Source organism: Amblyomma mixtum, chromosome 3 (assembly GCF_055824585.1).
Source record: "Amblyomma mixtum isolate Tamu chromosome 3, ASM5582458v1, whole genome shotgun sequence".
NCBI lineage: Eukaryota > Metazoa > Arthropoda > Arachnida > Ixodida > Ixodidae > Amblyomma > Amblyomma mixtum.
The window spans coordinates 309,819,325-309,833,109 of record NC_143014.1 but is presented as its reverse complement, the minus strand read 5'-3'; the positions used below and the strand labels follow the sequence as shown (position 1 = coordinate 309,833,109).

At 44.2% G+C, this 13,785-nt stretch overlaps 1 protein-coding gene across 3 annotated transcripts in view; it reads left to right on the top strand.

Moving 5' to 3' along the window:
- Sply (Sphingosine-1-phosphate lyase) overlaps positions 1 to 13,785 on the top strand; it is a 421,339-nt gene that overhangs the window by 385,492 nt on the left and 22,062 nt on the right. For all 3 annotated transcript variants that reach the window (XM_089583905.1, XM_089583903.1, XM_089583906.1), the window contains exons 3-6: positions 306 to 481; positions 5,630 to 5,881; positions 9,720 to 9,811; positions 13,546 to 13,582. In XM_089583905.1, the coding sequence (XP_089440031.1) occupies positions 306 to 481; positions 5,630 to 5,881; positions 9,720 to 9,811; positions 13,546 to 13,582 (557 nt within the window). The remainder of the gene's footprint in view (positions 1 to 305; positions 482 to 5,629; positions 5,882 to 9,719; positions 9,812 to 13,545; positions 13,583 to 13,785) is intronic.

Here is a 13,785-nt window from a genome sequence, read left to right as displayed (position 1 = left end):
GGGCGCTGCCATTTTGGAAATTATGCTTTGGAGCACACAAGATTCACGCACGCTAAACTCTGGAAATGGCGTACGTAACGCGTGCGTACATTAAGGCTAGATATGAAATGGTGCTTGGCGCGTGCACGCTTTAAAGTACGCTATCCCGTATGCTCATATACCCATTTTATACTGGCTTTACATTCTGCGGCGTCACAACGTTGCCTGTGCGCTCATCGCAGCTTTGCTAGTGCTGCGAGGAACTATACTGGGATGGAGTATAGGACCATATACTTTTGTGACGGGCCCGACCACTGTGTGCGCAGGCTTCATTCCCAACGTGAGGCGTGGGTTCCTGTCCACCCTGCGGAGCCTGCCCATTGTGCGCGACTACGTCCGCGAGAAGATGGACAACATTGCGCTCGACGTGGAGCGGTCGCTCAATAAGTGCTACGCCGACTGCCACTTCATCCTCGAGCTGCCCGAGAAGCGCTGGACGCCGGTGAGTTCTTGCGTTAAAGGGACACTGAGGAGAAATTGAAGTTGGCTTGTATCTATAGAATACCACCTCCTAAACACAAAAAGACCAATTTTACTGAAAACAAAGCTCTTGGTTAGATTCTTTCAGATGTCAGGCAACTGCCATGGCCGTGGCCAACAAGCGGCGTAGCCATAGACAGGCGTAGCTCCGGTGAGTCGGGAAGCTCCAGTGATGGGGCTGGCAGGTAAGCACCGACCTTTCAGTGTGCAGTAAGTGACGAGAGGAGAGGGAAAAGCACGAACATGCTGAGATTCAAATTCTGACTACAGATAACTTAGCTTCTACAAAGTGCATAAAAAAAATCTTGGTGCAGGGTATTCGTGAAGCGGCGTCCTTTATCATCACAAGCATACTGCAACTTTATTAGAGCCCCTTTCAGAGCCTTTTTAAGGTCACATTGCGCACTCACACACCGTGAGGGCATTTAGAGGAAGTGTTTCACTTGAGCCATCTGTCGTATGTGCAGAGCGATATGGCCCTAACTGTTTCTCAGAAAATTGAACCGTAGGAGGCAGTCTATTTTCAGATTTGTAAATGGAAGTGCGTGCCTTCGTTGAAGGGGCACTTGCGTGGCTCGCTGTTATTAGCGAGCAGAATCGTCACAGAATGAAAAGAGCATGTGACATAGATGTGGTTAAAAGCGGGGCTCTCAATAGCAGGCCTTGCCGAAAGGTGACCCAGCCAATCACCGTGCACACCACTTTTGCTGCCGGCATCACTCTTCCTGCAGGGTAAGCGATGGAAGAATTTTTCGAGTGGTGCAGGGCCATAGCTGAAGTGCATCTAGATGTGGTAACGTGTGCAGAAATGTGAACTGGCACGAGGAAATGAGGGGGAAACATTAAAGACAGGTCTATGGCGCCAACTGTCAGCTGATTTTATTTTTCGGAAAAAGTGGCTTTTTCACCGCAAAGAAATACTTGCAAACAAAAAGAATAAAGTACCACTTAAAATGCACCTGCAAAAAGAACACAACAAAGATCAAAACATGGCCATCAGCCCATTCAAAAAAAAGCTATCTCTTCATTGGAAAATACGCTGTGTGAGCAAGTCGTCCCTGTCGCTCTCCGATGAAGAGATTGTTTTTTTTTTTGCGATGGCCATGTTTTGATTTGTGCTGCTGTTTTATTTTTGCTAATGTATCTTTTCGCATTCTTTTTGCTTGTGTGAATTTCTGTGTGGTTAAAGGGGTGCAAACACAGTTTTTGAGTGTCCACTTTTGTTTTTTTCTCTTGAAAGTGGCCTACGGGCCTAGTAGTAATGAAAATGAGCTCAAAGCACAAGTGCGAAGCGTAATTACAAGTGATTTTGTACGGGCAATTTTGGACTCTGTCAGCTCCCGCACTGAAGTGCACTTGTCGTCGTGGTCGACTGGCCAGCCTGGACTGCCGCATTCCTGGTGACATCAGCATCGCGGTTGTTCCTGTGAACAACCAGTGGGTTTGGTGACGTCACAAGTGCACTTTGACGTCACTTGATGTGTACGAAAATTTCAAGCTGCCCTTTGGACAATGTTCAAAATCATATTAAATTATGTTCTGCTGAATGCCTGCTCTGACACTTGCTGGAAGGCATCTTCTTATGCCCAGAAAACAAATCATATTGTTTGTTTGCATTTGAAATTTTGTGTCTGTACTTTTAAAAAGTGGCTTTTGTCCTCGTTTGCTCGCACAGTTCGCATTTTTTCAGGCATGTCTCGTAACGAAAATCTAGCTCAAACTAGTCCTGCTGGAACATAGATGGGGTGGATCCCCCAACTTGTAGAGGGAGTACGAAGGCTGTCCTACTCATCTAGCACTTTCGACAGGGCAATTATTTGGTTTGGGGCGAAGGTTCTACCTGAACATGGGCCGTGTTGCGCATGCCGACCAGTCTCGAGGTCCGCACTGGCGTCCTGTGTAAAGAGGGTGTATGCAGGGCAAGTGCGCGTCCTTATCCTTACCCTGATGGCTGCCGCTATTCTCGCTATCGGCACCGCTTGCTCCTCTCTCTCGCCACTCCCTTGGGGGGCACTGCAGCTGTGGAGGACACTGGCATTCTGCCAAGTGACAGTAAAGCACCACATTAAAAGATGACACAAGGCGCTTCAGCAGATTTTAGTACAAAGGGAAGGGGTGAGATGCAGCTTTCAGTGAGAATATAAAAAAGATCCCCTGCAGGTTTGACACATTTCCTCAAGCTCAGGCAGACCCGTTTGTTTGCTGCCGCGGTGGCTCAGTGGTTATGGCGCTCGGCTGCTGACCTGAAAGATGCGCATTCGATCCCAGCCATGGCGGTCGAATTTTTAGGGAGGCGAAATGCAAGAGGCCCGTGTATTGTGTGATGTGAGTGCACGTTACAGTACACTAGGTGGTCGAAATTTCCGGAGCCCTCCACTACAGCGTCCCTCATAGCCTGAGTCGCTTTGGGATGTTAAACCCCCACAGACCATAAACTAGACCTGTTTATTGAAGTTTTTCTCTGTACATCCTACCTGAACTCAAGAAAGCCTCAAGGTATGCGCGAGCATCGGCACTTTACTGACAGGCTAAAGGGAGCAGATACACGACTATTCTGTTTGAAAGCGTAGGGGCTTTGCTGATGTCTTTTTATTAGGCGAGCAAATTCTAGATTGAAACATTTTAGTGTCCATACAACAGTGCGACGGGGACTTTGGCTGTTTGCTGGGGAACTTGCTACGTGTAATTCGATTTTAAAAATAGATGTGCTTTCTTTTTTTCTGCATGTGGCCTGCTGTGTGTTCGTATGCTTGGCGTGGACGATACTATATACGTGTACTTCGTCAAATGGAGCGTACAGTGATATGCGACATTTAGAATTGGTTTTCGCATTTGACACTCCATGGATGAAGCAATCACTCGGTGTGTCGCGAAGCTTCTGCAGACAAAAAAAAACAATGAAAAGAGGAGCGGCGCAGTCGGGCGAATGCAGCTGCGATTCGGGCCCCTGTCGAGGCGGGATTCTTCCTTCTGGCCCTGTGCATGTGCCGCTTGGGGTCTGATCCGCTGCCTGCTTCTCGTCGTGTGAGCTGGCATCCTTTGTAAGAGAGTGCGTTCATATCAAAGGGTGGTGCAGCGATCTTGGTGGAACGGCGAGCAAGTTTACCTTGGTCTGCCAATATATGTGTGAACACGTGGTGATTCGGAATATTTCGGACCCGTGGGAAAATGGCTGCTTGGCAAGGGCTGAGTACGCGTTTTGCATGGAAAGAGAAGTTACTTTCATCTGAAAGGTGGTGAGAGGAAATGCAGTAAAACCCTGGTAATTCGGAGAATGTTGAATTATCGATGCGATTCCAAAGAAAACCAGAACAAAGCGTCCCATTGGTGTTTGTAAAGCTTTTTTTTTTTTTTGCGATGTGAAGCGATTCGAGGACTTTCAAGGCCTCACTTGAAAGGCTTCACTTGCTTGGGGACCTTGCTTGGGAACTCTCATTGGTGCTGGAGCGGCGAGCAAGAATAGAGAGTAATGAGAGCAGTGACATACCAATCAATGCCTGACAGGGCATGCAGCTTGATTCGGCTGGTTGGCTGATGCACGAGAAACCCTGAAAATGAAACTATGTGGTTGTGCTGTTGTGGCTGTTGACTGTTCTCACGTTTTCAGTTGTACTCATCCCGAATGTGCGCTAGCAACAATGTATCATTCAGTGGAGGCTTGAATATTTGGACGCTTGCTTGCCGTGCCTGTCATACCTCGACTCGGGCCCACTTTGGGCCATGATGCTAGCGCAAAGTGAGATAATTAACAAGAACACTCAACACCCTGGTTCCCAGGAGACATGGACATGAAGGTATTAACTTAACAGAATTTGTCCCCTCCACCACGCCTAGGTGCGGGGGTCAGTGTCAGATTTTCCAGACAACTTGATTACCCGCTATGTGATGCGACTGCCATGTTGTTGCGTTGCTATCGTTGCCTGCATAGGCGACCGCACGGCTGATGTCACATGAATTGCAAGAAGAAAGAAGAGCACACTCAGAAGTGCATTGTTAGACAGAAGCAGCAGCAAAAGAAGTGCCTATCCTACTTGTGGTCTGTCCTTTGTCCATATTTGTCATAGTTAGTGCCGTCCAGTTCAACACAACAGCATTGTTGTAAATGGTTGGCTCAGCACTGAGAGGGTAGCACGGTTTGTGCCAGGCTCGCCTGCTCGGAGAAGGGGAAGTCTTGGAGGCAAAGAATTTTTGGCTTCAGAGGAAGATGTTTCAGAACTGCCTGAAGCAACCACTGTTTGCTTTGTTTCATTGTGGGAAACGGTGCCTATATTTTTCAGTTCTGATGTAGCCTTTTTTGGACAGAGTTGTGGTCTTGAAATTCAGTTATAAGTGCAAAATTGTGTGTAGAAAAAAATTCTCTTGCAACTGAATCTTCAGTTCGTTCATCACAATTGAAAAGAACGCAAAACTCAAATTGCCCTATGAAAGGAGAGCTTAGCTAACGAAAGTTTTAAGGATTGTGACTGTCTTTTTTAACTTGTAACGCAGTTTTCATTTGTGCTAGAAAATGTCTTTAATTACTGTGCTGTGTGCAACTGTGATGGAAACTTGCATGCTGTGGTGTATATTTAAACAAGAGGTGAACTGCCTATTACCTCGTATTTGTATGAACACATGGGTGGCTGAGTTGACCTGAACCAGTAAATAGTGAAATTTAAGTAATAAAGAAATGTTGGATTTTTGTCAGAAAAAAAACTTTTCATTGAATGGTAGAGTCATAATGCACTAAAATGGTACCGTAGGATGGGTACTGGGATGGTTAGAGGTACTGGGTGCCGGCGGTCCGTAGACACAGAGGTCGAGCACCAAGAGCACTCACACAAAGCGATGGCAATGCCGCACAATGCAACGGTCGTAAGTTCGTCGTCGTCTTCGCCTGAATAGGAACTTCTTGGTCTTTACAGTACGTATTCATTGCAAAATTGTCAAATGAAAGGCCAGAGCTATGCTGAGAAAATAAAGAACTGAGGGTTAAATTTTAGAGCATCTTGATTGTAAAAATAGTCTGCTTCACATTCATTCCTCTATATTTCTGAGTAGCTTGCTCCCAAGGTCTTTGGTTCACTTTACCCCCACACTGAAGCATGGGCTTTGCTTTTGCCATCTCCAGGAGTCCATCCTTGAGGAGATGGACCACAACGACGGACTCTGTCCAGTGAAATGGAAGAAGGGAGTGGTTTCTGGGGCCATCTACACAGAGCATGACCCCCGCCTAGAGGCCATGATGATCTCAGTCTACGAGCGACACCTTCGATCAAACCCTTTGCATTCGGACGTTTTTGTGGGTGTGCGCAAGATGGAGGCAGAGGTGATTCGTTGGTGTTGCAATCTCTTTCACGGAGGACCTGACAGCTGCGGATCGGTGAGTGGAGTCTGCACTGGGACTGAGTGTAGCTACAGAAATCCTAAATTACTCATTTCAATTGAGCATGATAGAGGATCCTGACAGCTACGCTCAGACACTTGCATGGCTGTGCTTTTTTCCACCTTGCGGAGATCTCGTATATTGCCAGATTAGTAACCTAAGGAGAGCTGGTGCTGGTGAAGGCAAATTTTCATCACTGTAAACATTTAACTGTTTAGTTTTATTTGTCTCCAATGCTATACAATATTGCTTTCATCATTTTTGCTGCGTGTTTCTGGATATACAACAATAGTAATATATATATATATATATATATATATATATATACAGAAACCAAGGGACACGAGGGATTTTTAATTTATTTATTTATTTTGTGGTGTTGTTAGATTAAGAATATTAGTGAATATGTTACCGCTTAAAGCTAATTGATTAGAAAAGCAGAAGAAAAAACAACCACATGCCGCCGGTGGGATCCGAACCCACGACCTCCGAATTACGCGTCTGGTGCTCTACCGTTGAGTTACGGCGACGGCTGTCAATTCTTCTGCTTTCGGGGGTATCTATGTTTACAAATAACCTAACCTTTAGAGTGTTCACCAGCGCCACCCATGCTCTTAAGCGGCGGACGTAGCACGTCCTGAGTTATCGCTGATGTGACGTAGAACGTCATCGAACGGAGAGGGTGGAAGCTGTGCGAGAACCCTCTTATGCTTCCTATGGCGTCAAGGCTGCCAGAACCGAGGCCCTCGCTAAGCAATTAAGCAAACAAGAGAGGGGGGATGAGGGGCTCGTTATAAATATGAGAGAAGCCAACAGCCACAGAAACCAAGGGACACGAGGGATTTTTAATTTATTTATTTATTTTGTGCTGTTGTTAGATTAAGAATATTACTGAATATGTTACCGCTTAAAGCTAGTTGATTAGAAAAGCAGAAGAATATATATATATATATATAAATGTGCTGTAATATCTCAGCTGGCGGTATCTTTTTTTCTGGGTTTGCAGGCTCGTTTTTTTTTCTTTACTTATCCGAAGGATTTCCTCTCCGTGACAGTAAAAATTGTAGTGCAGGCTGCAGGCGTATTTTATGTCATGCTAATCCTTCACATGATTTGTTCCTAGTGTCACGCAGTATCAGTTAATTGCCAAATATGGCATGTTAATGAAAAAAGCCAACAGTTATTGAAACTAGTGAAAGGCATTTTGAGTATATGAACTTAATGTAGAGACCGTGCAAGTCTTTTACAAGTACTAACACATGGTTAGAGCGAAATAAAACTGCGTGAAGACGACGGGACAAAAGAAAGGCACGAATACACACACACAAAGCGCAGGGAAGAGTGGTAGAGCCCAGAGTAGAAGAAATGTATTGAAGTAAGACATGATGTTGGGCTAGCTTTGTGTGTGTGTATTCGTGCCTTTCTTTTGTCCCGTCGTCTCTGCGCTTTGTGTGTGTGTATTCGTGCCTTTCTTTTGTCCCGTCTCTGCGCTTTGTGTGTGTGTATTCGTGCCTTTCTTTTGTCCCGTCGTCTGCGCTTTGTGTGTGTGTATTCGTGCCTTTCTTTTGTCCCATTTGTGCCTTTCTTTTGTCCCGTCGTCTTCGCGCAGTTTTGTTTCGCTCTAACCATGAACCGACTAGCCCAACATCATGTCATACTAACACATAATAAATATGTTACAAGGGAAGTCCTCATATGGTTTGTACAAAGTGCTGATTGAAAAGTCTTTTTTTTACTTCAGTACAAAGGAGGTGATGTCAGCATTCCCTTAAGGCCTACATTATTTTACATCTTGGAAGAAAACTGTGCAGAAAGGATATACACTGTCCTGTGATTTTTCTCCTCTGGCAATTTATTAAAATGCACCCAAACCAACTAGCCTGAGCCACTGTGTTACTTCAGTTTACTTTATTCATGGAAGGATCTTCAGCAGGGACTCCAGAACCCTTTTTTTTTAATGAAGGGGCAGGACTTTGTTGTATTTGTTTAGTGAATTCATGTTTTATTTAATTATTTATCCATTTTATTTACTTTTTGTTTTTTTATTTCATTGTTCAAAAGTGTATTTGTTAATGCATATAAAACTTAAATTGAAGTGGGTAGTTTTATAAAGATGTATCCACAAGGAGTTATTGACTGCATTACAAAGGTTTGTGCTATTTGAATTCTGCTAATCATGCTCATGAACAGGGGTCAGTCAGTCAACGACTTCTGTTCAGACATGATTGGTTTAGGTTACTCAAATTAAGTGCTTTGCGACTGGCTATGAAGCCCTATTGAATTGAAGCGTTTGTCCGAAGTCTGAGTGCAAGCAGTTTGAGGCTCAGGTGCGCTGCTCCCTGTGGAGAAATGGTGAGGGGGCGACTGCCCCCTTTGCCCCCCTGTTCCTGATCTTCAGTTCAGTTTGTTAGCATGACTTCATAGTGTAAATACGCTGTTTGTATACAACAGGAGGCTAAAAAGTGCTTACTTTGAGAAGGCCTTCGAAATGAATCTTCCTTTCCTTTGGCACCATTCAGTACATTTTGTGGGTGTACGTCGTGGACAGCTTTTGAAACACTGCATGGCCTTTTAGCTGCACTGTGTAGTTTTTTTGGTATTCTAATACACAAAAAGAAGTAGGGAGCACCCTTGTGGCTGCATCAGCCCAGGTGTGGTGTGCTGCATGCGATGCAACTCTGTCATCCTTTTATACCTTATTGTTCTTATTGACCCAACACAGCCTCATTGTGGCCACATTTCAGAGGATTTAATTTGTCAGAAGTATTGTGGAAATTATTGTAGTATTTCATCTCGAAAAGATTCTCTGATGATATGCATGTGAACACCTTTATTTTGCGTATTTCTTTAAAACTAATTAGTCTATCTAGTGTACTGAATCGTGCAGGTGTGGTAAGCTCAGTATTCAAAATGCCTTACCTCCAGGATGTGATTGGCTGCAGAAATCATTGCAGAGTAACTGATGGTAGGAGTGACCTTTGAGTTTTTTGCCCTTTCATAACTACCTCCACAAGCTGCGGCACACTTGGTGTCTGCAAGCTGCCACTTGCAGTTTCCTGAAACTAGTGAATTTCTGCTGCCATACGGTCACTCCTACAAGGCCTTTGAAGCTTCGTTGTCACCATGGTGTCTTGCATTATTACGGATGTAAGCCCCTGTTGACATTTCATAACAGTGCACCGTTGGGAAAGCAGATTTTGATTTCTAAATATTAGTAGTTTTGGCTCTTTTGGAGTTTGGTGTTTTTTTTTTTTTTTTTCTAAGCTGCTCATATGGTTGAAAGCATTTGTCTGGTGCGAGAAAACGGCACGTTGTCAAATGGGAGTCATAGCGCAAGTTAAGGATGCAGTGATAGCAAGGTGCAAACTGTTTACCATGTGGGTTCGGATCTGCAAAAGCAAGGAGACCAGTAGCAGCAAAATAGAGGCTTGCTTGGTAGTCATTGAATTTAGCAGCCTAACTTGAAGCTTACCACTATAATGTTTGTCCTCGTACTTTTTGCTACAGTGGATGGATATTGCAATAATTTAAAGAACCTTCCAAGCACCTTGGCAGTTCAGTAACAAGGTATTGCAGCATGTCATGCTCTGAACCAAAGTGGTGATTTTCTCTGTGCTAGAAAAGGCAGGGTAAAGGCAATCATGTCATACTTGTAAAGTGCTGGTCTTACTAGTTCTTGTGCTATACATTTTTGCACTGTAAAGGTTTCCACACTGTGCGCACACTCACCCAGGCTTGAAATCTTGCTGGAGCAGAAACTTGGAAACAGTGCAGGCCTACAGTAAAGCCCTTGCAAAACAAACACGTCTTGTATATGAGCCTTTTTTGTGTGCAGATGACCTCCGGTGGGACTGAGAGCCTCATTCTGGCGTGCAAAGCTCATAGAGACTACGGCTACTTTGAAAAGGGCATCGTCTACCCCGAGATGTGAGTGTGTGGACCATAGGTCGCCTTCTCACCGGGAGAGGCTGAAAGCCTCACTGGGCGATTGTCACAGCTAGCAGACATTTACAGTCTATCCATGATGTTGAGTCTGGGGAGCCTGTGCTTCTCCATCACACGTAGGCACACACACCACTTTCAATGACAGAAAGAACACAAAGAAAGCCCTCATTTGCTCTGACTTGCATAAAAGAAAAGCTAAGGCTATGGTTGCAGTGGCGCTACTCTTGCTTGGTTACATACACTTTACTTTGCATGATCCTGCTTGATTGAAGGAAATGCACCGGCTACAGCCATCCCACATGATGCAGATGTGTTTGGCTGGGAACCGAAAATCTCGTTTCATGTCACTTGCAACATTCTCACGGGATCTGTGTATGATGCCTCTTCTTTCTACTTAGTGGTGGTTCACTCTAGTGTTCCGAGGAGGGGGTCCAAGGCCTCGATTCGCAACAGTTAGGGATAAGAGTTAATGGAGAATACCTAAGTAATTTGTCATTCGCTGGTCACATGGCGTTGCTAAGTCACTCGGTAGATCAGCTGCAAAGCATGATCAGTGAGTTAGACACACAGAGCATAACGGTAGGTCTTAAAATTAACATGCAGAAAACCAAAGTAATGTTCAACAGTCTCGCAAGGCAATAGCAGCTCACAATTGGTAGCGAGGTGCTGGAACTGGTAAGGGAACACGTCTACTTAGGGCAGATACTGGCCACTGATCCAGTTCATGAGAGGGAAATAACTAGAAGAATAAGAATGAGGTGGAGCGCATATGGCAGGTTCTCTCTGATCATGAATGGCAGTTTACCAATATCCCTCAAGAGAAAAGTATACGAGAGCTGTATCTTACCGGTACTCACCTACGGGGCAGAAACGTGGAGGCTAATGAAAAGGATTTAGCTTAAGTTAAGGACAAAGCATCGAGCTATGAAAAGAAAAATGATAGGTGAACGTTAAGAGACCTGAAGCGGGCAGAGTGGATGAGGGAACAAACGCGTGTTAATGACATCCTAGTTGAAATCAAGAGGAAGGAAAAGGCTTGGGCAGGCATGTAAAGTGAAGGTAAGATAGCCGCTGGTCTTTAAGGGTGACGGAGTGGATTCCAAGAGAAGGCAAGCATAGCAGGGAGCGGCAGAAAGTTAGGTGAGGTGATGAGATTAAGAAGTTTGCGGGGACACGGTGGCCACAGCTGGCAAAGGACAGGGTTAATTGGAGAGACATGGGAGAGGCCTTTGCCCTGCTATGGGCTTAATCAGGCTGATGGTGATGATGACTCTAGTTTGTCTCAGATGAAGCTCCAAGTGTGTAGTAGCTGCAAGTAGAGTAAATAGGTGAGAAAGCATGAAAAAATGCACCGCCACATGCCAACAATGCTACAAATACTATGGAACTTCATTGTTCCTCACCAAATGCTCCTCTAGCAAGCCACCTTGCATAATGAATGCAGCACAAGTGATTTGGTGTGGGGAACGCCACAGTAGCAATTGTCTTGATTTTTTATGTAAGCCTGCTAGAGAGCAAGTTTTGTCTTTCAACCATGGGTGCCATGGCTTTTACTTTTCTTATGTTATTGCATTTAATCTGGGGCAATTTGCAGTTGATTGCTCTAGGTTTTATGTAATTCGGAAAAAAAAAAATGCAGCATTGTAGCTTACATTTGTTAATGGAAAAAATATTTCTAGTCTCTTTGCTTTACCATGTGTTTGATGCAGACAGCTATGGTTTGCTTGTTCCCTCATCCTGACCAATCGTGTACAAATTTGCAGTGTTTTCAGGAAGCGTGCTGTACATAGTGGTGATGTCTTTGCTTCAGCTAAATTTAGCGGCCTTCATTCAAATTATATGACATGATACAGTTAATGGTATTTCATAAAAGCGTGAGCTTGGTAGCACATTTTGTCATTTTCATGCCGCTTCTAGTATAGTATCATTTTTTTTTCTGAATTTCAAATGTCATGTGCATCTTCAGAATGGAAAGTAATTTTACGATCTCCTGGCTGTTTACCTGAGAATGGCTGTTGTCTAGATCTGAGATTTTTAACCATAGCTGCACTTTGTACGTGCTTGTACAGAAATACTTTTTGTTTTGCATTCGAAAACTGACAAGGCATCTTTCTTGAAACCTGGATGCATTATTTGGGATGAAAAATTTTCATTTCTAAATTATGAGCAATACGTGAGAGGGTTCATTGGGAGGCATCAATTAAGGTGTGCCTTCAGCTTGCCAAGCCACCTTTGTCAAGTGGACACAGGCTTGCTTAAGGGGGGACATGGGTCTTAGAGCATTTTTTTTTATTTACGGACCAAATGCAATTAAACTGCACAGACTTATTCTGTTTTTTCTGCTGATTTCAAATATGCAATTTGTTTATTTCTAGGGCAATAAGTTCCTTAGATATTAGTATATATCATGCCATTGTCTGCTCAAACAATAGAAAAAAAATGGGCCACCAGAAATTTAATTTTAATATGTTAGTAGATACTACAATGTGTGAGGAATGCAACGCTGGAAGCAGTTTTCAGTTTTTTGTCCGTGTGGTCAAATGGGCTTAATAGTTAGTTTTCAAGTGAGTTAACCAGGCATACAGTGCCAGAAAACACATGACACACATGAAACTAACTATTAAGCTTATTTGTCCACACGGACAAAAAACTGAAAACTGCTTCCAGCGTTGCATTCCTCACACATTGCAGGATCTACTCACATATTAAAATTAAATTTCTGGTGGCCCATTTTCTTTCCATTGTTTGAGCAGACAATGGCATGATATATATTAATATCTCAGGAACTAATTGACCTAGAAATAAATAAATTGCATATTTGAAATCAGCAGAAAAAACTGAATAAGTCTGTGCAGTTTTATTGTATTTGGTCTGTAAATAAAAAAAATGCTCTAAGACCCATGTCCCCCCTTAAGCCTGTCTCTTGGAACTTAACCAAGTGCCAGCAGCACTTTATAACCTCAGGACGCTTGGCGTTCCTCACAGTTCAAGTGAAAATTCTGTGCCAGTGCCACAATCATTGCAGGCTCAAGTAGCGTGCTTCTCCTGGCCACCACTACGTTTTGTACCACTCGCTGTGCCAGTGGTGCCGTGCAACCAACTGTGTGTAATAGAAGTAGAGCGAGTTGGTGGTGGTTCTTCACAACAAGCAGCGCAAAAACAGACAGAAAGGAGACATGACGAGCACTGACTCTCAACTAACTTCATTCGCCATCGAAAACAATTCTTATACGCATGACCAGCTGAAAATCGCATAAGAACGGAAAATGAAAGGTTTACAAACATACAGCAATAGCTAAGGTGCACGGTGAAATCAACTTTTGTTGAGGAATGCAACTGCATCATCTGTGAGAAATACGGTAGGTTTGCCGATGCATGTGTTCCAGTTTTTGGTGATGTGGTACGTTTCAGCTATCCTCACGTGTTGTCTGATCCAAGTGTCTGTACAACTTTTCTAGGGGAGTGTGGTTCGGCTCGCACACAGCTGATTTCCTGCTGCTGCTTCCGACTGTCTAGCACGGTCAGGTGTTGTAACGCTTAAGCAGGGCCTGCAATGCCTGCTGGGAATTCGGGTTGTCTGGGGATGGCACCACTGCAAGAGGGCATGGACTCTGCATGGCTTTGTATACACTGAGCTGTGTCCCTCGACTTGTGAGGCTGGGCTCCATTGTTGAGTTGCAGTGAGTTGGTCATAGCAGGTTCAATTTTCCTTCCAGGGTGGTTCCTGCAACTGCACATGCTGGCTTTGACAAGGTGAGGCACATTTAAATTGCTTTTGAAAGCAGTGCACATCACTCAGTGTGTGATCATGGCTCTTAATGCAGCATCCTTTAACTTCACTTGAACAACACTGCCTCGGGCTTACTGGCAGATCGTGTATCCAGCCTGTTATTGAATGGCCATCAAAACTCTCGTGGCAATTTGGGTAACTGTGCTGTTGTGCTACACAACAGGGA